Consider the following 26,435-nt stretch of genomic DNA (forward strand, 5'->3'; position numbering starts at 1 on the left):
AAGTCAGCAGGGAATGGATTAAATGGGTGATGGGTATTAAGGAGGGCACTTGTTATGATGAGCACTGGGTGTTCTCTGTAAGTGATGAATCACTAAATTCTACTCCTGAATATTACACTGTATGTTATCTAAGTAGAATTTAAATAAGAACTTGATTTAAAAAAAAACAAAACTTTCTCTTCTTCCCCCCTTCTAACATCTGTGGTAATTTGAGATATAAAGAAACTACTGTGTGATGGAGAATGGAAGACAGCATTGTAATTTTTTTTCTCTAGAAGAGGAAAAATAAATGTTGAAACCATTGGTTCTCTAAGGAAGAAACAACTGAAGTGCGGGGAGTTTTGTTTAAGTCATGTCAGTAAGTGTGTATAAATGCCTCAGTTTTCCTTCATTTTGAATTTGACTTGGAATGGAACCAAAGTTCCATATAACTATAAAAGTTTCCTATGGGGCACCTGGGTGGCTCAGTAGGTTAAGGGACTTCAGCTCAGATCATGATCTCATGGTTCATGGGTTCGAGCCCCACATAGGGCTCCGTGCTGACAGCTCAGAGCCTGGAGCCTGCTTCGGATTCTGTGTCTCCCCCTCTCTCTGCCCCTCCCCCTCTCACACTCTGTTTCCCCCCCCCCCAAAAAAAAAAATAAACATTAAAAAAATTTTTAAGGGGCGCCTGGGTGGCTCGGTTAAGCGGCCGACTTCAGCTCAGGTCATGATCTCGCGGTCCGTGAGTTCAAGCCCTGCGTGGGGCTCTGTGCTGAGAGCTCAGAGCCTGGAGCCTGTTTCAGATTCTGTGTCTCCCTCTGTCTCACCCTCCCCCATTCATGCTCTCTCTCTGTCTCAAAAATAAATAAACATTAAAAAAAAAATTTTAAGTTTCCTATAACCATGTCTCCTACTTACAAAAATGTGTTTCTAGCATATTTCTTTCATATTGCTAGGTTCTTTACTACCTACTATGTTTGCTCAGAATTTGCACTGGAAATCCCAGTGGATTCCCTTCCATCAGTAACTGGGGGAGGGGGCTTTAATGTGACAGGTGCTTGCAAACACATTCACTCACTTATTTCTTCAGTCATTTTCCCATGTTTATTGAACCCCTAAACCGTGCCCAGCACTGTGCTACTTTCTAGAATGAAACAAATAAAATTAAGCAACTCCCACTCTCCATTTTCATTTTCTTTTCCCCTTCTAGTTTTTCTTTAGGAAGAAACCTGAGTAGGGACCTCATTAGAAGTCAGGCTTCTCTCTGATAGACTCATGTCAAGCATTGCCATTTGCAAGAGTAATGCCTCTACAGTGTTAGAATAATTCAGGCCGTTGTGTTGTTCTCAGCAGGAGGACAGGGAGAGCCCTGAATTTGAAGTAAAAACCTTGAGTCTGAGCTTGTGTCCCAGCTGAGCGCACTCAGGCAAGTCATTCACTTTCCTGGGACTCAGTCTCTTTGGCCTCTTCTACCTGTGTCATGACCCTCATGGTGTTGTGCTAGAGAGTGACCTAATTCTCTGTAACTCTATCATTCTTTGCGCTAATGTGTAAAGTACTATACAAACACAAGGAAGCATTGTTGCTAATCATGTGACTTATTATTACCATTTTTTTTTCATTTAGTGACTGAGCTGAGGACATATCTTTTCTTGAACTAGCTTGAATGAGCCCTTAAAAAATATTAAAATCTTGAGGACTTTTTCCTTTCAATTATATATATACAAGTATGGAAAGAAAACATAATGGCGATATATATTTTATGTTCTTGATTTATATTTTCCCCTCAAGATACATACCATCCCAAATTATCTATGTCTATATCTGTATCTGGATCTGTATCTGTATCTGTATCTATCTATCTAGATATCCCTTCAATTTATAAATAATATTTTTAAAATTGATCATTTCCTGGAGAATTTGTACTTTGGCAAAACATAATGATAACCTGACAACAATAAGAAAATATTTATATTAACTTGAATGTTCATGTTAGCAGGCTTTAGAAGAGAAAGAGATCTCAATCCAGTTTCAGGGGGATGGATGGAGTCTGGGCTGCGGAGTGGCAGGAAGAGGCAGGGCACTTCCCCAAAGGGAGAACATTGTAGTAAAAACATATATAAAACATTGATGGTATTCATGTGGGGCTATAGAGAGAATGCTACTTATCATTGTTTTGGTAATTTAGAAAGGTATTTTTATATTTGTGAGTATAAAAATAACATGTTCACTTTTTAAAAATCAGAAAATCAGAGAAGTATAAACATAAAATTAATAATGTCCCAGTTTTCACTCCAGAAATCAGTCTCTTTAACAATAGAGTGAAAAGTCTTCCATATATTCTCTCTCACACACATACACACATGTGCGTACACACACACACACACACACACACACACTCCTTGGAATACTTTCTGTTGCTCTGTATTTGTAAATACAGAGAATATAAATACAAATACTGAAATTCTTCAGTAAGATTTTATAATTTTTATTGTATTTATACCTTTTGATAATGTAAATGGATTTTTAAAATTCCAATTTCTAACTGATTATTGATATTGCAGGAAAAGTTACTTATTTTTATTTATCTTTTATCAAGAAACCTCATCATTTTTTTAATTCAAAAAGGTTTTTGCTATACTCTGTTGGGTTCTTCAGACATAACATTCAAACCATCAGCAAAAAGAATTTTATCTCTTCTGTTTTATTACAGGTTTTTTTTTTCATTTTTAATGTATTTTTTTTTAATCATTACATAATAGTGAATGATTACTGTCTGTTTCTAATTATAATGGAAATAGCTTTATAATTTCACCAGTAAAATAAAACTAGTTTGGCATTCGGCAAATAGTTCATATTATATTGATGTACTTTTTTCCCCATCTATATATCCTTTTAATTTATTATTGATCAAGGTAATACAGGGAAATATAAAATAAAAAACAACAACAATGCATGCAATAAAGAAAGCCTCACCCTGAGCTATGTCAACCTACTTCCAATTCTTTCTTCCCAGAAGCTATCTTTACTACTTTTATCTGTATTGTCTAGTATTACTTTTTTTTAATGTAACCTATTCATATTTCTATTTCTTGATGTTTTGTTTCAAATATGACCTGTTTAATTACTGTTGTGGAATATGGAATACATTACCTGTCTCCTGTCACTCCTTCCCCTCTCTGCCGGCCCATCCCCAGCACAAGCAGGTGCTTCCTGTCTCCTGAGCCTCCCAGTAGAAGTCTGTCATCTTTTGTCATCATGGCTGTTGTTGCTGTTAAATCAATATTTACTGTTTATACTGAAATATTATTAACAACTGAGCTATATACAGTGATCACATTTCCTCTTGTGCAGCCATTTTTTTTTTTCATTTTAGTTCATGGTTCTGTGTACCTCATATTAAATCATCTTAAAATGCTTTAACATATCACCTTACCACAGTCTGACACATCAGGACTCTGCCCATTTTATTTACTATTTCTTGGAGATACCCTTTGTGGATCCCTCCCTCATCTTCTACATTTCCTTTCCTTTTTTTTTTTTTTTTTTTTTTGCATCATGATGGTGGAGGCCATTCTCCAGTCTTTGTTAGGTATACAAATTTATCTCCCTTCAAACTATTTCCTAGCCTTCATTGTTACTGTTAAAATATCTGGTATAAATCATATTTACTAATCTTTGTATGTTATCATTTCTATAAATTCGCTTTCTCTGAAAGCTTTTAGGATCTTATTTATTTCCAATGTTCTGAAAAATTTTGATGTGTGTTTGAGACTTTTTTATGGTTTTCCCAGAGACTGATAGACTTTCATCATTTAGAAATGTATGCCCTTTAAAAATAAATAAAATACAATAAGAAATTTTGCTTCGTAATCTATTTTGTAATTTCTTCCTGTCTGATTTTGGTTCCCTCTGGAACTCTCATAATTGGATTTTGAATATCTTAAGTAAATCCTCTAACTTCATACATTTTTTGCTCACATTTATCATGCTTTTTTTTCTACTTTCAGAGACATCCCTTTTTCACCCTTTGAGATTTTGAAATATCAGTTCCCACAATATATCCTTCATGCATCAACTTTTCGATGATCATTTCAATTTCTTTAGATTCATTCTGTGTTGTCAATTACAGCATTTGAACTTCTAGATCACTATTTCAGTTTCCAGCTTTGCCAATCCTATATTACATTGCCTTCATGAAATTCGTATTTTGGATCTTTTGAAGAACATTTTTTTTGTTCTTAGATTATTCTTTTGAAATATCTTCTCAAATGTCCTTAAGAATTCCTGTTTCTTCCATTTGATTGCCCTCAGTGGTAGCCATATGCTTTTTCTTCTTGACATGTCTCCTTTAAACTATCAATTTGTGTTAGATGAAGTGCTTATGTTCCACATAAGCAGGCTGGTACCCAGAAGCCTAACAGATTGGGCTCTCTGGAGTCTTCTGTCACTATGGAAACAGTAAGGTAAGGTAAACAGAATGATTTGGGCTTTGCCCAGATGAAGCAAACCTTCTCCAAAGCTCCCAGGTTCCCATACTCCCTAACATCACAACAGCACCAGACTCTGACAGGCCTCCTCCTTCCAGTGAACACTGGTACCGAAACAGAAGCCTCAGTAGTGGCCCTCATTCCCCGATTTCCATGTTGGTGTCTGTGTAAATAGTCATGTGACCTCAGCATGGAGGGGCAAGAGAGAGGAAGCCTTAAGCATTTGCTCTGGACATCAGCCTCTAGACCTTATCATGGTTTAGGATAACTGATGACCACTGTAGATCATGCCTTTGCTTTTCTGTTTTCAGTGTGGAATTTTTCTATTTTTTAATGCATAATTGAGAAACTATAATTTAAGCAAGCTTTATTTTTAAGCATTTTTTTTTTAATTTTAAGCCTAATGATTCCTTAAGTCAACCATTCCTATAAATAGCTTGCCTGTTGGACTGTAAGGTAATTCCTTAGAACTGAATTCCTTAGAAGAAGAATAGTCTAACTGTATGAAGAATATAAGGAGGGAAGACACAACATGTAGAAACTCCCCTGTGAGCTCCAGACCTGTGGCCTAAAAAGCAAAGCATCAAAGGCAACCCATGAAAAATTCCACAATGTGGTTTTGACAATATTTGAATAGAGATGTTAAAACTAAGCCTGAAACATGCATTGAAGACTCACTTTTTCTACAACTGGTTATCTTAAAATTTTTCTGAATATCACTCACTGAATGATTTGAAAGCAGAGATGTCATGACAGCTGATTTTTACCCTGTGGTGTTCCCTTTAGCCTTTAAGCCGAATGGATTTCAAAATGTTGCTGGTTTTATTAAAGTCCCCCAAAATGGGCTAGCTCTGACCTTTTCATTGCTCACACAAATTAATATATTCAGAAGAAGTGCTTGATCAATAAGACAAATTTCTGCTGCAAAATTTGCTTTCAGGATGCATCTGAAAACCTTTCCAGAAATCTATAATTATTGATAACTAATGCACTTCCTTTTGATACACACTTGAGGCTCATTAATAATGTGTCTCACAGCTGGTGATAAACACATTTTTTATAATGCTATTAAGGATACATATACGTATGATGAAATATTTAAGGACAAGACAGTGGTAAATACTAATAACTTCAGGATAGTTGTTGATTTGGAGGAAAGTGGCAGGGATGTCAGATCAAGTGTAAATACACAAACGTTAATGCCAGATTTCTCACCCTTGGGACTCTTGACGTTTGCAGGTTTGCCCTGTGTGTTACAGGATGTTCAGCATCCCTGAACTCTACTCACTGGATGCTGATAGCCCTTCTCTTGCCAGTTGTGACAACCCAAAATGCCTCCAGATATTGCTACGTTTCTGAGGATAGGGGGACAGAATCACCTTTGATTGGAAAGTTCTGTCTTTTTTTCTTTTTAAGTTTATTTATTTATTTTGAGAAAGTATGCGGAAGGGGCAGAGAGAGGGAGAATCCTAAGCAGGCTTCTCACTGTCAGCTCAGAGCCCAATGTGGGGCTCGAACTCCTGAACAGTGAGATTATGACCTGAGCTGAAATCAAGAGTCAGACGCTTAACCCACTGAGTCACCCAGGTGCCCTGGAAGTACTGACTTTAATCAGAATGGTAAGGTTCTAGTTTTTAGTAAAGTGGAAAGTTCACAGGTGTCCATTTGTAGATGGTGCTTCATAGTTTACCCACAAGCTACATATATTCTCTTGAATGTATAAATGTTGTAAGATTTACTAAAGCTGCTGATAATCTTGCAACAGTTGATTTTCTGGAAATAAACTTGGAGATAGATTCTGTGTGATCTTCATTCCAATGATTCATGGAGAATGTGGAACTTTATTTTTCACTTCTTAACCACGGTGCACTGGCATATTTTCTATTGTGTCATTATGATGAATATTTTGACAGGATGTTTATTTTAAGTAAAATTTTAATAATTTAATAATTTCAATAAAATTTTAAATAAAATAAAAATTTTAAATCTTCAAAATTTGAAACACTTAATCATGCAATTTGGGCAACTGGAACTTGCTCAAAATTGCATGGCTGTTAGGCCAGAACTGAATATTTTAGTCAAATATTAAAAATACACATTTCAAGGGTGCTGGACTTCTGGAATTAATGTGTGCACAAAATAAAGTACAATCTTACAAGAATAATTAAGTACTGCATAACTTATAAGTACATAACTTGCAAGAGTAAGTTAGTAGAGAAACAGAACCCCTCTAAAACCAGTGTAAATAACAAGGAATTTATTCTAAGGATCTAGAAGAGCTCAAGGTTAGAAGTGATGCTGGGTTTGGCAGTGGGACTACCACGTTCTTTCCTCCCCCACAGTCTCACTTTCACTTCCTTCTCTTGGGGGGATGTTGTCTTTTCCATTCTTCTCCATATATATCTCTTGCTCTCTCCCTGAGGCTTGCCTTCTCCTCTTCCTCATTTATGTGAACTTGGACAGAGCAACTTCCATCTGTGCGTGACTCTCCAGCACAGCTTCTTTTAATTAACTTACTTTGTGACTCAATATTGAGAAAATCATACTGACTCGGCATAGGTCAGGTGCTTACACTTGGTCTAATTATCTGTGGCCAGATAGAGACTAGATAGGCTCACATGGTGCCTTGACTGTCTTATTAGGCATCACACTGGTGCATCTGGCACTCTAAGAGGGCACTGGGGCGTCTAGGTGGCTTAGTCGGTTGGGTGTCTGACTTCGGCTCAGGCCATGATCTCACGATTCATCAGTTCAAGCCCCACATTGGACTCACTGCTGTCAATGCAGAGCCCACTTTGGATCTTCTGTCTCCCCCCATCTTTGTCCCTCCCCCACTCATGAGCTCTCTCAAAAATAAAAAAAAAAAACATTAAAAAAATATAAAGAGAGTACTGGCTGGGAAGAAATGATGCACATCTCAACTACATCTAACATCAACTAACAAAAATATCCTGTGAAGATTTTGTTTCCCTTCCATGAGAGAGACCAAAAGAGAGAAAGCCACTAGATACATAGGAGATACATCTAGATTATACAAATTTTTTAAGCATAGGTAACTCTCCTTATCTACACTAGAATTAAAAATTAAATTCTTCAACCATATGCCTTCTAAAGCTGCTCATTTTCCCCTTGAGTTCTCTTTCTTATGTGTAAGGATATGTGAACATCCCAAGGCTAAACCTCTCCATAAACTCTAACATTCTGTTTTGAGAGCACTAGCTTTATATCACTCTAGAGACAACAACACATTCCTGGAGCTTTCTTTAGTAATTTTAGATTGGGATGGGTATTCTGAGATGACGAATTAACTACTCTTCAACAAATGTCTAATATTATTTGTGAACCTGTTTCTGATCAAAATAGGAGTATAAAGATTTTTGAGTTGATGATAAAGAAGCAGAACTACAAACGTAGACCTGTCCTCAAAATCACATCATAGGCACTGTTGGAATGGTGGCCCCCATGGGTCTGCGTCACAAGAAGGTAGGGGTGGCCCTGAGGTCCACTCATATGCTGTCATCCACAGATGCTTCACACATGAGGAACAAGGAGCTTCTCTGAAATCTGACAATGAAGCAAACATCAGGGTCTCTGGAAATGAACAAGGCTGTAGGTGAAATAGTTATAAATTCCACAGAACGGGGTATGGAACAGATCTATGGTAAGCAAACTGAATGCCGTCAAGTCTTCTCCAAGGAAGGCTTTGGAGAATCCACACATTTTTAAGTGTATGGATATGCAGTCAACTTGATTCTCCAAGGTAGTAACCTTCCAATTCATTGTGAGAGTATAGTTTTTCCTTTAAATAATTTTTAATTAATAAATAACTTTTTAGCCACTGTTTTCATTTTCTCTATTAATAAGTTTCTGTGGCATATTATCTTCATTGAAATTATCCACAAAATAAAATGGAGGATTATCTGCTTAATACCATAAGAATAACAATTTTGGTAAAACTGTTCAATAGAGCATCTCTGTTAAAACTCAAGGCAGTTGTAATTAACAGTTTGGGATTTCCTGATTTTTCAATGTTTTTACTTTCCAAAAAGGATGTAACACACCACTTTATCTTGATCACTGTGGCCAATTAGGCCCTGAGCAGTGAGCACCATGGTAGCATGTTGTAGCTTTTTAAAGACTTAATTAGACTTCTTAGACACCGTGAAGGTATTTTATAAGCAACTATAAAAACAAGTTCATATTCTTGATTTATCACTTTGGGCATCTAGAAACACTGTTTGGAATTGCCAATAACTCCTATTAACCATTACTTAAACAAATGATCCAGCTGAGATAGGATCAGACTCCAGAGATTCAGACACCTCCCGCCCCCTCCACCTCGAAGCCACCAGCCAGCTGTCCCAGTGTGCAAGGTTGCTGTGATGAGCATCTCATTGACATCCTGGGGCCTCTGCACAGTGGGTCATGGGCTGAAAGAATAGTTTTCCATTTAAAAAAGAAATCTAGGAAAGCAAAAATTGGTTAATCAAACTTAACTCATTATATTTTCAAGGCTGTTGAAAGAACTATTTACTTGAATCAAGCCAGCTTTTAAAGATATTTTGTAATCTTAAAGTCTAATGTTTTTATTTAATTTTTTTAATTTTTACTTTTTTAATATAATTTATTGTCAAATTGGCTAACATACAGTGTGTAAAGTGTGCTCTTGCTTTTGGGGGTAGATTCCCATGGTAATTGCTTACATACACCACCCAGTGCTCATCCCAACAAGTGTCCTCCTCAATACCCATCACCCATTTCCCCCTCTCCCCCATTCCCCCATAAACCCTCAGTTTGTTCTCTGCATTTAAGAGTCTCTTGTGGTTTGCTTCCCTCCCTCTCTGTTTGTAACTATTTTTTTTTCCCTTCCCTTTCCCCATGGTCTCCTGTTAAGTGTCTCAAGATCCACATATGAGTGAAAACATATGATAACTGTCCTTCTCTGACTGACTTATTTTTATTCAGCATGATACCTTCCAGTTCCACCCACATTGCTGTTGATTTCATTCTTTCTCATTGCCAAGTAGTATTCCATTTTACATATAAACCACATCTTCTTTATGCATTCATCAGTTGATGGACATTTAGGCTCTTTCCATAATATGACTATTGTTGAAAGCACTGCTATAAACATTGGGGTATATGTGCCCCTATGAATCACCACTCCTGTATCCCTTGGGTAAATTCCTACTAGTGCTATTGCTGGATCATAGGGTAGCTCTATTTTTAATTTTTGAGGTACCTCCACCCTGTTTTCCAGAGTGGCTGCACCAGTTTGCATTCCCACCAACAGTGCAACAGGGTTCCCATTTCTCCACATCCTCGCCAACATCTGTAGTTTCCTGATTTGTTCATTTCAGCCACTTTGACCAGTGTAAGGTGGTATTTCAGTGTGGCTTTGTTTGTATTTCCCTGATGATGAGTGACACTGAGCATTGTTTCAATGTGTCTGTTGGCCATCTGGACGTCTTCTTTGGAAAAGTGTCTATTCATGTCTTCTGTCCATTTCTTCACTGGATTATTTTGTTTTGGGTGTTGAGTTTGGCAACTTCTTTGGATACAGACCCTTTATCCAATATGTTATTTGCAAGTATCTTCTCCCATTCTGTTGGTTGCCTTTTAGTTTTGTTGTTTCCTTTGCAGTGCAGAAGCTTTGTATCTTGATGAGGTCCCAATAGTTCATTTTTGCTTTTAATTCCCTTGACTTTGGAGATGTGTTGAGTAAGAAATTGCTGTGGCTGAGGTGAGAGAGGTTTTTTCCTGCTTTCTTCTCTAGGGTTTTGATGGTTTCCTGTCTCACATTCAGGTTTTCATCCATGTTGAGTTTATCTTGGTGAATGGTGTAAGAAAGTGGTCTAGTTTCATTCTTCTGCATGTTGCTGTCCAGTTCTCCCAGCACCATTTGTTAAAGAGACTGTCTTTTTTCCATTGGATATTCTTTCCTGCTTTGTCAAAGATGAGTTGGCCATACTTTTGTGGGTCCAATTGTGGAGTCTCTATTCTATTCCATCGGTCTATGTGTCTGTTTTTGTGCCAATACCATGCTGTCTTGATGATTACAGCTTTGTAGTAGAGGCTAAAGTCTGGGATTATGATGCCTCCCGCTTTGTTTTTCTTCTTCAATATTACTTTGACTATTCGGGGCCTTTGTGGTTCCATACAGATTTTAGAATTGTTTGTTCTTTAAAGTATAATATTTTTAAATATTAAGTATTACAAATTTTGTGTTTTATAAAATATAAAAATATGAACATTTTTAAACTTTAAACATTAAAATTTAAATACACAAAAATGTATGGACCATCTTTGCCAATTCAAATTCTAGCATAACACTAGAAAATGAACTTGAATTTAGCTTCTGTACATAATACTGCACTAAGTGATGCGTTAACGACTTTTGTGATTAAATATGTTTTATAGTCAGAAAACATTGGATTTTGAATTTTTTAACGTTATTTGTTATTGAGAGACAGAACGTGAGCAGGGGAGGGACAGAGAGAGAGGGAGACACAGAATCCAAAGCAGCTCCAGGCTCTGAGCTGTCAGCACAGAGTCCGACGCGGGGCTCGAACTCACAAACCGCAAGATCATGACCTGAGTCAAAGTCAGTCACTTAACTGACTGAGCCACTCAGGCGCCCCCAGAAAACATTGGATTTTAACCATACCTTTCTAATACATATAAAAAGACAGTAGGATGAGGCTAATCTCTGTAACCAGTCAACAAAGATATTTTCTAAGTGCATGTAAAATAAATTATTTTAAGCTAAATATTGAATAATATGCCTGTAATAAACAGGGACATGTTGGATATGACTATTTACCTGTCAGGTATAAAATAAGATAAAGGCTTAGGTCTTCTTCAGAGATAGATGGAGGATGGATAGATAGAAAAACATAATTCTTTTTATAACGTTTTAATGTTTTGTTTTGTTTTTGAGAGAGAGAGCGATCAGGGGAGGGGCAGAGAGAGAGGGAGACACAGAATCTGAAGCAGACTCCAGGCTCTGAGCTGTCAGTACAGAGCCTGACGCAGGGCTCAAACTCATGAACCACAAGATCATGACTTAAGCCGAAGTCTTAACCAACTGATCCACCCAGGTGCCCCAAACAGACATATCATTATTAGTGGGAAAGTGACATTCCACAAACTATATGCAGGCAAATATTTTTTCAGCTGATTTAGGACACCGCGTGCAGTTGTTTGTTGTATTCTGAAATGGGGAAACTCTAACATCCCCTGCGGGGCTGCTGTAGCCCAGCTGTGTTGGTGCTGGGTGCATGTAGTGTTGAGTGGATGGATGTTACTATTACTACTTGTTGCTTGACGTCTGTACGTGGTACCAGGGCTTTTGCACATGTGGCCATGGCCCCCAGCACAACTGTGAAGCCATTCATGCCCTTGGCCTTCACTTGGAGTTCCCTGATACAGCGATGGGGACTCTCCTCCTGATCTTTCGGATACTCGGTGCCCCCTTGCTATGTGAACAATCCCAATTGTTTTAAATATCACACTTTATTTGTGGGCCTGGACTTGACTCAGCCACTTTAGGTCATGTGTTGCTACTGTCACGTAGCATAGTATCTGGTATATATCAGGTTTCTGATATTTATCTGTGTATATATCAGATATATATGTGGTATATATCTGGTGTACCTGGTATATATCAGTAAAGGTTTGCTGACGGAAAGTTTCTGTTCCTTTATAGAATAATTATAGGCCTCAATAAGGAACTGTGGAGGCTCTGGCTGGAGCATCGCAAAAGCCCCACGGTCCTGAAATCACAGTCCTTGGGCTAAAGTACCAAGTAAATTAATGAAGTCCTTTGAGGGCAGTGGCCGTGCACTGTGGCATCGAGAGGTCAAAAGGGATGGTCCCAATGGCCCCCTCCCATACACCCAGTGTTCCCTCAAATGGACCAGTGGGCTGGGGCTCCAGCAGACCTGAGTGAGAATAGATAGGGATCTAATAAAAAGTAAACAATGCAGTGCAAAGTAGCAATTGGCTGCGGGTCAAATTTCAGGCACGGTGTTCCAGGCCAGGAGGTGAGAGCCAGCCGGGGTCACAGAGGGTTACAGTTGTTTCTGGTCAGAATAAGAAGGCAGGTGAAGGCCTGCCTGGAGACACCTGTTGAAGATAAAACCTGAGGCAAACACCAAGACCACCTTCATTCTCTTCCTTCCAGAGATGAGAAGATGCTTCCCTCAGTGCTGCTCAATCTAGTGCTGTTGAAGGGCATGGCCGGGGAAAGTGGCCTGGATCTCTGTTGTCGAATGACTTGTGTCCCCCCAAAAAAGACATGTTGAAGACCTAATGCTCGGCCCCTTAGAATGTGACTTTATTTGGAAAGAGGCGTTTTGGGGATATAATTAGTTAAGATGAGATCACACTTGTGTGAAGTGGGCCCTTAATTCAACAGGACTCGTGTCCTTATGAGCACAGGAGAAAATGAGACACAAACAGGGGGAGACCCCATGTGACAACAGAGGTGGGCCCTCGGTGGAACATCAGACATTGCCCAGAAGGTGGGAAGAGACAAGGAGGGACTCTCCCCTGCAGGCTCCCCTGCCGGCACCTTGATTCTGGACTTGCCATCTCCAGAACTGAGACACAGTAGACTTCTGTTGTTTTAACCCATTCACTGTGTTACGGCAGCCGTAGGAAAGGGACACTTCCCCAAAGACACATGCTGCTCTTCATCCACCTGGGAGCACTGGCAGCTGTGTCTTTGGGGGACACTGGGGCACCACACCATCTGTGCAGATGTGGGTCTCTCCAGAATTACTGTGGCAACCGCCCACGTTGGACATTGAGAGCCCACTCTACCCAACTGTTCATCCTCTGGGGCCTGTAACCATTCCTTAGATGAGACTATTCCAGGGTGGCTGGAGGCCAAGGAAATCTGCCTTCACGCTAGCCTCCCCCCGGTCCTGCTCCAGCCCCATAGCCCCTCTCGACATCCTGCCTCAGGGCCCAGGTTCTCACTTTACCTTTTCCCAAGAGTTACAGGTGAAGCTCATATATAAACCACTCCTCCTTTCTGATATCCTGGAATATATCCGTATGCCTACAGTGTTACATCTTCCTCTGCTCATGAAGACACTGACCAGTAGGCCACCAAGAATTCATCCTCTTCATTAATATTGAATGTCTGAAAACAAAATAGCTACTTCATGGAACATACGCATATGGGTCTGTTCTTTTAAAGAAGTGGAAATTTAGAAGAATTTATTTAAGTTTAATTGCATTCAGGCTTCCAGTTAGGGAATGAAGAAGTCACAGGAATAAAAGGCACAGTGTAGGGAATACAGTCAGTGGTGTTTTAATAGTGTTGCATGGTGACGGCTGGTAGCTACACTTGTGGGCCTCACAGTGTAATGTAGAGACTTGTCGAATCACTGTGTTGTATACCTGAAACTCATGTTTCAACTCTACTGAAATAAAAATCAATAAATAGACTCAATGGCATTCAGTGGATTATATGTTTGTTTTGAGAAGTTGTAAATGCATAGTCCTGAGGCAGCAATATGGAGCAGCATGACAATTATGACACGTCGTGCTTAGGACAGTTACTGAAGGGATGCCTAGGTGGCTCAGCCGGTTGAGCGTCCAACTCTTTGTCTCATCTCAGGTCATAATCTCATGGTTTGTGAGTTCGAGACCCACATGGGGCTCCGAGCTGACAGTGTGGAGCCTGCTTGGGATTCCCTCTCTCCCTCTCTCTCTCTGCCCCTCCCCTACTTGTTCTCTCTGTCTCTCTGTCTCTCTCTCTCTCTCTCTCTCTCATAAATAAATAAATAAATAAACTTGAAAAAAATTAAAGAGTTACTGAAATTTAAGGGCACCCGGGTGGTTCATTCGTTGAGCGTCCAACTTCGGCTCAGGTCATGATCTCACATTTTGTGAGTTCAAGCCCCACATCGGGCTCTCTGCTGTCAGTGCGGAGCCTGGATGCTGCTTCAGATACTCTGTCCCCCTCCCTCTCTGCCTCTCCCCCACTCTCTCTGTGTGTCTCTCTCAAAAATAAATAAGACATTTTTAAAAAACTAAATTTAGATCTTAAAATGTGTTTTTGGGTTTTAACAGTAGTTTGAGTGACCTAGTTTACCATTCACGGTTGCGTTTTTGTAAGGCTTACATAATCGTTGCTTAAATTAACCATCAGATTAAGAAAGGCCAGTAGGAGGCCAAATCCAGATTAAGTCATGAAGAGGGATAATGAAGAAGCAAAAGCAATTGAGGGGTCAAGGGTGAAAATAACGAATAGAAAGGATAAGAGAGACAATGTCTTGCGAAGGAGAGCTGTAATACGAAACAGGGCGACCCTTTTATTGATTGCAAATCTGTATGAAAATTTCTCTAAAAGAAAAAAAGTTTGGTGCACGTATCTCACCATCCGGGTGGTAAGTGATGGAGCTGGGATTTGAATCACATCCGACTGGAGAAGCCACAGTTCTTGTCTCTTGTGGATACTAGAGCCTCCTGTGACCAGGTGCAGGTGTAATTCTTATGATTTTCCTTTTGGATTCTTTTGAGAACAAAGTAACTCCTGGAGGGTCTTCTGTGCACCACGCTAATGTAAATATTTGGCCTCCCCGAATGCCATTTGTGATCAGTGCAAACCATGAGTATTGCTGCTGGTAGATGTCTGATTGCACCTTCAAGGCCTTGACTCTGAGGCTGACCAGGATGTCCTTGATCTCCCCAGGAGCCGAGGTGACCTACATGAACATGACCGCCTACAACAAGGGCCGGCTGCAGTCTTCCTTCTGGATCGTGGACAAGCAACATGTTTACATCGGCAGTGCTGGCTTAGACTGGCAGTCACTGGGGCAGGTAATCCTTGCACATCACATGAACTCTGAGTTCCCTCGGCATCAGAGGTGCCAGCTTCATAAAGCGCTTGGTCACCCATAGTGTGTCTGTGGGAAATAAAACCTACAGCATTTTTTAATTTTTAACTGTGTAGTTTTAACAGGCTCGCCTCTGTTTAATGTAAAATGAGACACCTTCCTTGACAGCATCATCCACCCCAAATGCTACCGTTGTGTCTGTGCTTTTGTAATTCAGATGCTACCTCCAGATTCTGGAGAGCAGGATGGCATGTAATTTATGGTATCCGGGCCTAAATGTTCAGCATGGGGTCACAGAATCTGTGAGACAGAGGAAAACATAACTTGAGCGGAGGGTAGTATGTTTGAGAACAGTAATCCTTTGTGTTATTCCTTTAATAAATATATTAACATGAGGATGTCATCTTCCTCTTTGTGAATAATTCGCTTCAAATGTCTTGAAGGTTCACTTGATAAATCTGTAATGTTCAGGTATTTATTTGTGCCAGCGCGATCCACAGAGGATTGCAAATCACCTTCTTCCCACCAGTCAACTGATGGCGGGAAGTTCTGCATCCTGGGGTGCATAGGAAGACTGGCTGGTCAACCATGCATGCTAAGTGGCCCATACGTGCTTTTAGCTGAGTTCTTTTAATATTCAGATCACTGGAATTACCAGGTGAATTGTACTGCATTTCTTATGGGAAAGAATGTAGGGATGTACAGATAGACACAAGGCCGTAACTTGTAAAGAAAGACATCACCACATAGGATAAATCTGAGAGAAGGTAACTTGATATTTGTACTGGTGGATTCAGGGATTTAATCACCCACCCCCCCCCCCCCACTGATTTCCACTGTTGTCCTCTAGTCCTTAAAATGCCACACCTTCCTTTCTTTTGGTTCAGGCAGGTAACAGTGGCAGCTGTAAAAGAAATATACAGCAGGCAAACTAAATACTAGTTTGTGGAAGTCCACTTACTTCCCTCTCCAGGGAATAGACAGTATAGAGCCAAAGTACAATCTATCTAAGGTTGTTTTGTCTAGTTTTATATTTAAAGGATAGTCAGTAATCCAGTCTTGAGGGTCAAACCACTGTTGTTTCTTTCTTTTTTTTAATTTTTTAATTTTTTATTTCTTTTTTGAGAGAGAGAGACACACAGAGTCTGAGCAGGGGAGGGGCAGAGAGAGAGGGAGACACAGAATCCAAAGCAGGCTCTAGGCTCTGAGATCTCAGCACAGAGCCTGACGCAGAGCTCGAACTCACGAACCGTGAGATTATGATCTAAGCCAATGTTGGACACTTGACCAACTGAACCACCCAGGCACCCCAAACCACTGTTGTTTCTAATAATACAGTCTCCCCACAGCAAGAAGGGAACACTGGAAGAAAATTTTCTGATCAGTTTTAGGATGCAGACACCATCCAAGATTGACAAAACATGGTTTATTTTATATTTGCTCAGGAAATTTGAAGGCGCTATCTACTGATATAAAAATGATTCTGAGCAAAATAATAGTATCCATGAACAATCATGACAATAATAACTGCTTATATTGCATGCCAGGTGCTGTTCTAAACCATTTAAATGAATTATTTACTTTATTTTTTTTTTTTACTTTTTTATTTTTTTATTTTATTATTATTATTTTTTTAATATATGAAATTTACTGTCAAATTGGTTTCCATACAACACCCAGTGCTCATCCCAAAAGGTGCCCTCCTCAATACCCATCACCCACCCTGCCCTCCCTCCCACCCTGCCCTCCCTGAAAATGAATTATTTACTTTAAACCTCACAGTGATCCTATGATGGAAACACTATTATTGTCTCCATTTTAAAGATAAGTAGACCTGAGCCCTGAATTGAATTTCAGTACTAAATCTTTTAAGCCAATTCCTTTCAGTATTAATTCTGCTAATGAAAAATATAAATTTTGATTTAACGTATCTGTGTGATAGCCCTTCAAACACAGATATAAAAAATATGGGTTATAGCAACTTTGGCTTACCTCAGAAACCAGAAGTAAGTCAAAAGCAATATTAAAGCCTCATGAATTCAGAGGAGTTAGATAAAAATAGTCTAATTTATAGAAATATCTGAATTCATCTTTTGTTAATCAGTAAGCATCTTTTGCCCAGAAATTTTCAGCTTGGTCTCCTATAATAGGTAAAATCGGCTCTATCACAATACTGATTACATGTAAATTCTTCTTCTAGGTGGTTTTTAACTTGAGAATCATTTTGCCTTTTTTTTTTAAATGCACTTCCCCACCACCAAATTGTATTTCCTTTGTCATTAAGCAATGTTAGTTGAAAAGGTTTAAAGTTCCGTGAATTCCTTTTGACTGGGGTTTGAATTATTAAGGTTTAATGACATTTTTCTCCAAATGTTTGAGCAAGTTATCTTCGTTTCCTTTTACTTCTTTCATTAGGCAAATGGACATGAATAGTCAAGAGTTGGTTTCCCTGCTTGAGGCTTACTCCTTCGTCTCTGATTTTTGCTGTGTGTTTTGTAGGAAAGTAGGCTGACCTTTTAATGTTCATCCCTTGCTGTGTACTCATTTGGAAATGGATCCTCACTGTGAAATGGCAAGTCTTCCCCACAAAACATGGTAAATGCAGATGAAGGATGGGTGGCACGTTATTTCCTATTAGTCAAATGAAGACTTGAAACCATCTTGGGATCTCTGCTTGCTTACACGTTGTGAAGTGATAGTTTCCCTTCATGTATGGAGAAGACCAGACTTGCCCATGAGTCAGAGGACAACATGGGACAATACCAGGACCCAGCTCTGTTTCACAACTAGTCAAGCACCTTTGCTAAGGAGCAATCAACTCTTTGCCATTCACTTAAATGTCCTCAGTAGGAACTGGAGAATTGCAACCTCTCTATTATGCTGTTGTGTGAGCTGGGCCTCCAGATCTGTCCCTCCGACCCTGTCCTGTCGCATAGCTTGTTTGTTCTCAGCTCATAAGCCAGGTAATGAAAGGGAGAATAAACAGAGTGGACTCCTGAGATTTCTCTCCTTCAAAGAGACCAGCTCAGATATACCAGCAGAGTTTACTTTTAAAAACCTAAATGGATATCATGGTGCATCTTAAGTATGGAGTAAGTGAAATAACAGGTTAAAAAATCAACTTATTTTTTGATCCATCATAAATTCACAGAAAGGAGGACTATGAAAAGGTGCTCAGCACTCTGTTAAATAACAAAAATTCAACTGAGTAAATTCAGGGATCAAATTGGCTTTATTCAACCGTTCACGAATTAGTAAACAGGAGCTCTGCGGGCTGTAGAAAGGGAAAAGTTTTTAAAGGAAGAAAGGGAGGGGGGAAGGTAATTATTAGCAAAGAATGAATTATTTCAAGCAAAGTCACCTCGCTAAGGGTAACAGGAGAGATCTCTCTGGTGGATTATTTCACTAGTGCGGACCAGGTAATTCCATATTAGCTGGTTAAATGTTACATTCCAGAGTGGTTGAAACTGCAGTTAAATTAGATATTAAATCTTGGTTTGCAGATATGGGATTTAACATAAGTCACTCCATTTTGGGTTTCCTTTTTAACAATTCCAAACATCTCCATGAAGAGAGGGCACATGAAGTGTCATATTCACCAGCTGTCCATGGAAACAGTCCTTGGAGAGCACCCTTGAGTAGGCTGGAGAAAAGGCTGGAGTGAAATGTATACATTGATGGCAAATGTTTAAGCCATCAGTGTTTTCAGGGCACATGCTTTGGCAGAAATCTGCATTGTTATGCTGGTTGTAAATTTAATAACAGGTTAAACTCCACCGAGGCCAGGGAATTGGGAGGAGGTGAGTGGAAGAAATCTTTGTTAATTTTTACGAAAGGCTAGTATGTATGTGCTAGGCACTGTGCTAATAGCTTCAGACCTGATTCTTCAGTTCTCATAGCAACTTAAGGGTGGCTATCATGGCCATCTTCCAAATGAAGATAATATTGGAAAATAAAAACAGAACAGATGCTATTCTGTGACTCTTCTCTCCTGTAAAATAGTAAAACACTTTCTAACCTGTGTAGGAATCAGGCATTTGGAGATGGCTCTCCTATTCTTTAGATTTATGGTCAAGTCGGTAGAGTCCATCTGGGACTGAGGTGGAAATCGATGCAAAGTTGTCATTTTTTGCTAAACCAAACTCTTAAAAACTAAAATAAATCTCATTCCTCCTTTAACAGTCTTTCTCATTTTCCTCTCAGAAGAGACTATACTCTTGGATGAGGTTGGAGACGAGATGTAGCTGGGGAGGGGACAGGGTTTAAAACTCTTCTTCAAGAACAGTTAGCATCCCATCAGCTTCCCTGCATCTATGTCACCTGCTACGAGGGTTCTCTTTCAACACCCACCTCCTTTCCTCTGCCTCTCTGCGCTTCCACAAAAGTGCTGTTTCCTACCTTGTCCCCCCCTCCCCATAGCACTCAGTATTTGGGATCCCATTATTACGCTTAATCATCTACCTTAAGTTACGTTTCCTTTCAACTGTGCTTGGCTGCGTGGGATTTTTCTTGGTCTGCCTCAGTGTGGCATAAAACACTGCTCAGCAGGACCCGTACGTGAGAGCAGATTTTCCTTTGAACAAAGTTGTGTGTGAGGCTAACAATTACATGAAGAATTAGAATGCATTTTCCAAGCGTCAAATTCAACCTCTTTCATCAGCTTTATATTTTGTGAAGTTTTCTAGTGCAATCAGATTATTGTTACTAATTATTACCTTCAATGTATGGCAAGTAGGAGAAATAATAATACTAAAAATCAAAGCTTCATTGTATTGAGGGCTTTCTCTGTACTAAGCCTTCTTTCAGGATTGAAAAAGTACGAATTTACTTAATTCTCACGATCACCCTTTATTGTAAATAATACCATCATGGCTTTATTTTAGAAAGGCAGAAAGTGAGGCGCAATTAAGTGACTTACCCAAGGTCACCTTCCAGGAGGTAGTAAGGCTAGAATTCCTATCCAGGCAGTCTTTCTCCAAACTCCTCACTCTTCTTTCACTGCTAATAATTTTAAACTTTTTTTTAAGTTTACTTATTTATTTTTGAGAGAGAGAGAACACAAGCTGGTGAGGAGCAGGGAGAGGGGGAGACACAGAACCCAAAGCAGGCTCCAGGCTCTGAGCTGTCAGCACAGAGCCCGACGTGGGGCTTGAATCATGAACCGTGAGATTGTGACTTGAGCCAAAGTCAGACGCTTAACCCACTGTGCCATTAAAGCACCCCTCACTGCTAATAATTTTAAAAAATAAACTGCATGGAGCACCTGGGTGGCTCAGTTGGTTGAGCGTCCTACTTCAGCTCAGGTCATGATCTCAGTTGGTGAGTTGAAGCGCCACATCAGGGTCAATGTTGTCAGCGTGGAGCCTGCTTCGGATCCTCTATTTCCCTCTCTCTCTGCTCCTCCCCCACTTGTGTTCTCTCTGTCTCTCTCAAAAATAAATAAACCTTTTTTTTTTAATTTTAAGAAATAAAAAATAAATTATATTTATGAAAACTCATTCTCTTCCATGATCTTGCTGTTTCCTAAGCTATAGATTTCATCTCACTAGCTCTTTTAAGAAAAGGTAACAATACTGTTCATCAAGAAACCCTTTACTCATTCACTTCTTTCTGATTGCACACCCACGATGATATGATGGCCACAGGTTGGCACCTGCTGTTGCTTGGTACTGAGTTCTGCAGACTCTCTTAGCCTCTGGGTTGAATTTCAAAGACTAGGGAGTCAATATGTGTGCTTCTGTATTCCTCTCCCCCATGGTTCAGGGTGCTCCCCCGGAATCCACGGCCACCAGGGAATCCTGTGGGAGGAAAGGGATAGCGCCACAGGCTTTTCCACAAAGGGGTCTGGGTTTGTGAGTCTTGGGAGTGCTTAAAAGCACCATGGAGGAAACAAAAAATACAACACTAACAAAACAAACAAAAGATTAACGGGTGTGTGAAGTAGAAAGAAAAGGGCACAGCAATCTTTAAATCAAGGGGCTCTGGAAGGTGTGATGCTTAAGTACAAGAAGCAGGAAGGAAAACATGAAAATCACATTTTTAGAAATAGTTACATTTATAATTTTTGAACATACCCTCTTGAATGAATAGTAGACAGGAGTTCAAAGCAGATTTCCATAGGTTCATTGGTCACGAGAATCTGGCAACTCTGAAAAGGGGAGATTTTTATTTTTCTTTTTTTTTCTTTTTTTTTTTTTAATATATGAAATTTATTGTCAAATTGGTTTCCATACAACACCCAGTGCTCATCCCAAAAGGTGCCCTCCTCAATACCCATCACCCACCCTCCCCTCCCTCCCACCCCCCATCAACCCTCAGTTTGTTCTCAGTTTTTAACAGTCTCTTATGCTTTGGCTCTAAAAGGGGAGATTTTTAAATAATGTTTTATTTTTTATTGTTCTTAAAGTTTATTTTTATTTATTTTGAGAGAGATAGAAAGTGAGCTGGGGAGGGGCAGAGAGAGAGGGAGACAGAATCCCAAGCAGGCTCCGCATTGTCAGAGCAGAGCCGGATGTGGGGCTCAAACTCATGAACCGTGAGTTCAGGACCTGAGGTGAAGTCATGAGTTGGTTGCTTAACCAACTGAGCCACCCAGCTTCTCCTAAATAATATTTTAAAATGCATTTTGAGCAAACAGGAATAGGCCTGTTTAAACTCTGTTAACATGTATTTTAACCTTAATCCACCTTTGTTCTGAAAAGACCTAAAAAGGAGTACATTGAAACAGGCCGGTTCTCATGGGGCACAGGAGCCCGGTGACCTTGCTGGTGAGGAGACCATCAGTGACCTGCACCTGGGTGGTGGCACAGCAGTTCAGCCCACCCACACACATCCCGTGGCTCTGGTGGGAGACGGGACCCGACAGCCCAGGCTCTGCCTGGAATCTAGAATCACTAAGGCTGTTTATCTTGGAACTGGAAATTAGCTCAGAGAATAATCAGTCTAGTGTTTCCCAAGGTGTGTCTTAGGAAATGCCGTTTACTGAGAAGGGGACTCTACTCCCTGAGAGTGAGAAGCTATGGGTTTCATTTAAATAGGTTTCTTTTACTGTGGGACTCCTCAGAGCCATTAATATGCTAATGTGCTCTTCGAATCTCTAAGAGGATAGGAGAGGATGAACCTTCATTAAACCCTTTTGGCCATGAACTGCTTTCCACAGTTAATTTTGTAGATCACATATTCCTTGAAGCCTCTGTGTTTCCACAAATGCTGCTCTAAACCAGTATAATAAGTTTAAAAAATAAATTGCATGAGATGCAATTTACAGATGAGAACACTGAGGTGAAGGGCTGGAGGGTTGGGGTGGGTAGATGTTAGTCACTTACCCGCGACCCCTTCATCCTTTGTGTCAGGATTTAGGACTTAAGGACTCTCAGGCCTTTTCACTACACGTGCTACCTTATGAAAAATATGTGATTCCAAATCTGGTAATTGTAGGGTTCTGTATCCTTAGCAACAGAACAACTGAACAATGAGAAGACCAGGGATTACAGTGGTAGAGGTAATCAACGTGGCTATTGCACATTTACTCTATTCAGGAAACTGCCCTAATCACGGCAGAGAGTTTGGAAAAAAATGACAGAAACCTGCAAAAACTTTAGAATCCAGTTTGAAAGACAAAATATTTGAGCATTCTTCAAGGGAGCATGACTACCCAGGATATTTGCCAAGGGGGCCAAAGAGCATAATTTGTGGGACCCAGTATGAGATGAAAATGTGGGACCTCTTGCTAAAAAAATTATCAAGAACTTCAAGATGGTGACAGTAGAGCTGTTACCCCAAGCTCAGGGTCAAGGTCAGGGTCCTCTGTGTTCCACAGCCCGAGGCCATGAACCCTGGTGCTCGATGAGTAGGATTGTCAATGAGTACTTTGGGGACTTGGGAAGAGGAATATCCCCGCAGACTAAACAGTAAAGGCCACAGTGAGATGTTGGATGTTGAGCTGACCCTTAAGAGATTTGTGAGCTGAGGAAAGAAAGGGATTCTGGGCAAATACACAGCACTGGGAACGAGTGTGGTGTTAGAAGACCTGTGAGCAATTTCTTGCCAGCCCAGAATGTTCTAGTTGCAGAGCCCTTGTACCCAAGGCTAGGAAAGACACAGATAAAATCAGGAAGGCCTGAGATTGCCCTGCACAGGGTGTGTGTGTGAATTGAGTCCTGCAGGCTACAGGGGCCACTGAGGATCGTGATTGAGGCCAGGACCTGGCAGGACTGGAACAGACCTTGACAAAGGGCATGGGTGGAGGGGTGACAAGAGTGGGGAGACAGGGAGCCTATGACCAAAATTAAAGAGAGAAGTGACAGGATTGGGTAATGATGGTGGGAAGGCAGATTGTGTCAACTTGATGCCCAGTTGTTTCTTCAAACAGTCTAGATGTTGCTGTGAAGGTTGTTTTGAGGTGTGATTAACATTTAAATCAGTAGACTTGAGTAAAGTGGATTATTCTTCATACTAAGGGTGGGCCTCACCGAACCAGTTGCAGCTCTCAAGAGCAAAGACTGAAGTTTCCAGAAGAAATTTGGTCCCAAGACTGCAACATAGACACCCTGCCTGAGTCCCTACCCTGCTAGCTTGCCTTGTGGATTTCAGACTTGTGAGCTCCTACAATCACAAGCCAAGCCAATTCCTTAAAATTCTATGTATCTCTATCTCTCTATCTCTATCTCTCTCTCTATCTCTGTCTCTGTCTCTATCAATCTCTATCTCTATCTCTATCTATCTCTATCTCTCTATCTCTATCTCTCTATCTCTATCTACCTATCTATGTACATATAGATATAAGATCTCCTGTTAGTTATATGTATATCTCCTGACAGTTCTCTTTCTCTGGAGCGCTCTGACTGGTACACACAGGGACTATGGGAGCTACAAGGAAATGGAATGGACAGACCTGGCAAAAAGCTGCATCATAATGACTGATGGGCCATAAGGAATGAGCCAGAAGGAACAGTGGGCTTATTTCCAGCCCCTGGAAGTGGGCCCACTAGAGAAGGACCAAACTGTCAACAGAAATGGGGAATGTCAGGAGAAAGGGGCAGTTTTCATGTCCACTGGACATTTGGACAAACAGAAAAGGGACTGGCTGGTATCTGTTGCTTTTTGCCTAATATCTTGAGCACCTGAAAAATGATGGTTCTTTACTGCCCCCAAACTACTGGTTTCATCTGTAGCTGCTAGTTCCTGACAGTGACCGTTTGGTGAGATATTGAGCAGAGTCCCACTCCCTCTGCTCACCAGGCCGGGTCACTCTTGGCAAGCCTCCATCAGGTTGAGGTTGTGCCTGACATTAGCAATGAGAAAGAGAACTAAGGTTTAACACACCTTTGGTTCTGGCACCTGTCCCCTTTTCTTTCAGTTAAAAGGACAGAGGGAAGAGGCAGAGTTTGAACACCCAGGGGGTGAACCAGTGGGCAAGAGGAGGCCTCTGTCCCGTGGCGCATCTTGCCAACCCTAGTCAGTGCTGGCACTGCGCCTACCTTTTCCCCAGAATTTATGAGTTTCTACAGACATGCTTAGCTCCTAGTGGAACACTGGTAATGCGGGTAACCAGATGTCAGAAGCAAAATAAAAACGAGCCAAAGCAAAAGGAAACTCAACCAGAAAAGCAACAGAATAATTAATATTCCTTGGGCAACACGCAGTAAAGGCAAACAAAGGATTAATTCCCGAGGTGTTGATTTAGAAGATTATCTGGGCTGCTCAGAAAGGTCAGGTTTGGGTACAGATGCATTCTGAAGTAAATGGGGCGGGATGGGAGGTAGGCAGGTTCCTTACAGAGGAAACAGATTAGTAGGCCACACCTTCATTAACAAAGTCACACTTATTTTCTACAATATTTACAGGAACAATTTGGCAGATGGTATTGTTCAAAAGAGGCGTAAGTAGGAAATCTCTTTCCTAGTCTCCCTTGGGAGGCATTCTTACAAAGCCAGTTTATTGTCTCTTATAAAAATAGTCTCAATTTGTGCAATTAGGTGAAGAAATAAGAGCATCACTTTACCCTCTCCTGTCTGCCTTTGCTAAGATGGGGCTTAGTAAGTCCTTCCAAGTGGAAATTCTTTACTTCCAAAAATTTTCCTCACATGTCTCTCCAGCTCCTACTCCCTGAATAAATATGTTCTGAATGGCATGATAATCTGAGATCTCTATCATGGCTCCTTATGTGATGTGTCTCAGGTCTTTATCCTGGCCACTTTTTATCTATATATAATCCCATTTGGCTAAAGTCCCTCTTAGAATATGATGGCAGGGTGCCTGGGTGGCTCAGTTGGTTAAGCATCTGGCTCTTGATTTCAGCTGGGGTCGTGATCTCACAGTTGTGAGATGAAGCCCGCATCAGACTCTGCACTGACAGCACAGAGCCTGCTTGGGATTCTCTCCCTCCCTCTCTGCCCTTCCTCCACTCACCCTCTCAAAATAAATAAACATTTATAAAAAAATAAATAAAATAGGATGGCCAGAATTCAGTATAGTACTTCAAAAGTATCCCCGGGGGCGCCTGGGTGGCTCAGTCGGTTAGGCGGCCGACTTCGGCTCAGGTCATGATGTCGCAGTCCGTGAGTTCGAGCCCTGCATCAGGCTCTGTGCTGACAGCTCAGAGCCTGGAGCCTGTTTCAGATTCTGTGTCTCCCTCTCTCTGACCCTCCCCTGTTCATGCTCTGTCTCTCCCTATCTCAAAAATAAATACAACGTTAAAAAAAAATTAAAAAAAAAAAAAGTAGCCTCCCCATGTGGACTTTGGCTTATAGCTGTAGGAGCACTTTTCTTCTGCAAGGAGGCTAAATCTAGATTCACTCTTTGTAGGCCTTGTTATTTTTTGTTGGTTGTTATAAGTTCCTTGCTCAGCACTATAGCGTAGGGTTTGGAATCAGATAAGATTGACATCAAATTTCCTTTCTACCTTTTACAATTACATGATGCTGATCAGGTTTTTTTTATTGTTTTTTGTTTTTTCCCCTGAGCTTTGATTTCTGTATCTCTACAATTAAAGTAATACTACCAACCTCATACAGTTGCTAGGAATGGAATGAGATATTCTAACACACCCAACACTGAACCTGCAGCAGGTTACTGCTCAATACATGGCAGCCTTGGAGCTGATGACAAA

General features: G+C 40.4%; 1 protein-coding gene across 3 annotated transcripts in view; it reads left to right on the forward strand.

Annotated features, from left to right (window-relative positions):
• PLD5 (phospholipase D family member 5) overlaps positions 1-26,435 on the forward strand; it is a 339,966-nt gene that overhangs the window by 215,198 nt on the left and 98,333 nt on the right. For all 3 annotated transcript variants that reach the window (XM_015535224.2, XM_042976136.1, XM_042976135.1), the window contains one exon: positions 15,181-15,308. In XM_015535224.2, the coding sequence (XP_015390710.1) occupies positions 15,181-15,308 (128 nt within the window). The remainder of the gene's footprint in view (positions 1-15,180; positions 15,309-26,435) is intronic.

Source organism: Panthera tigris, chromosome F3, assembly GCF_018350195.1.
Source record: "Panthera tigris isolate Pti1 chromosome F3, P.tigris_Pti1_mat1.1, whole genome shotgun sequence".
NCBI lineage: Eukaryota > Metazoa > Chordata > Mammalia > Carnivora > Felidae > Panthera > Panthera tigris.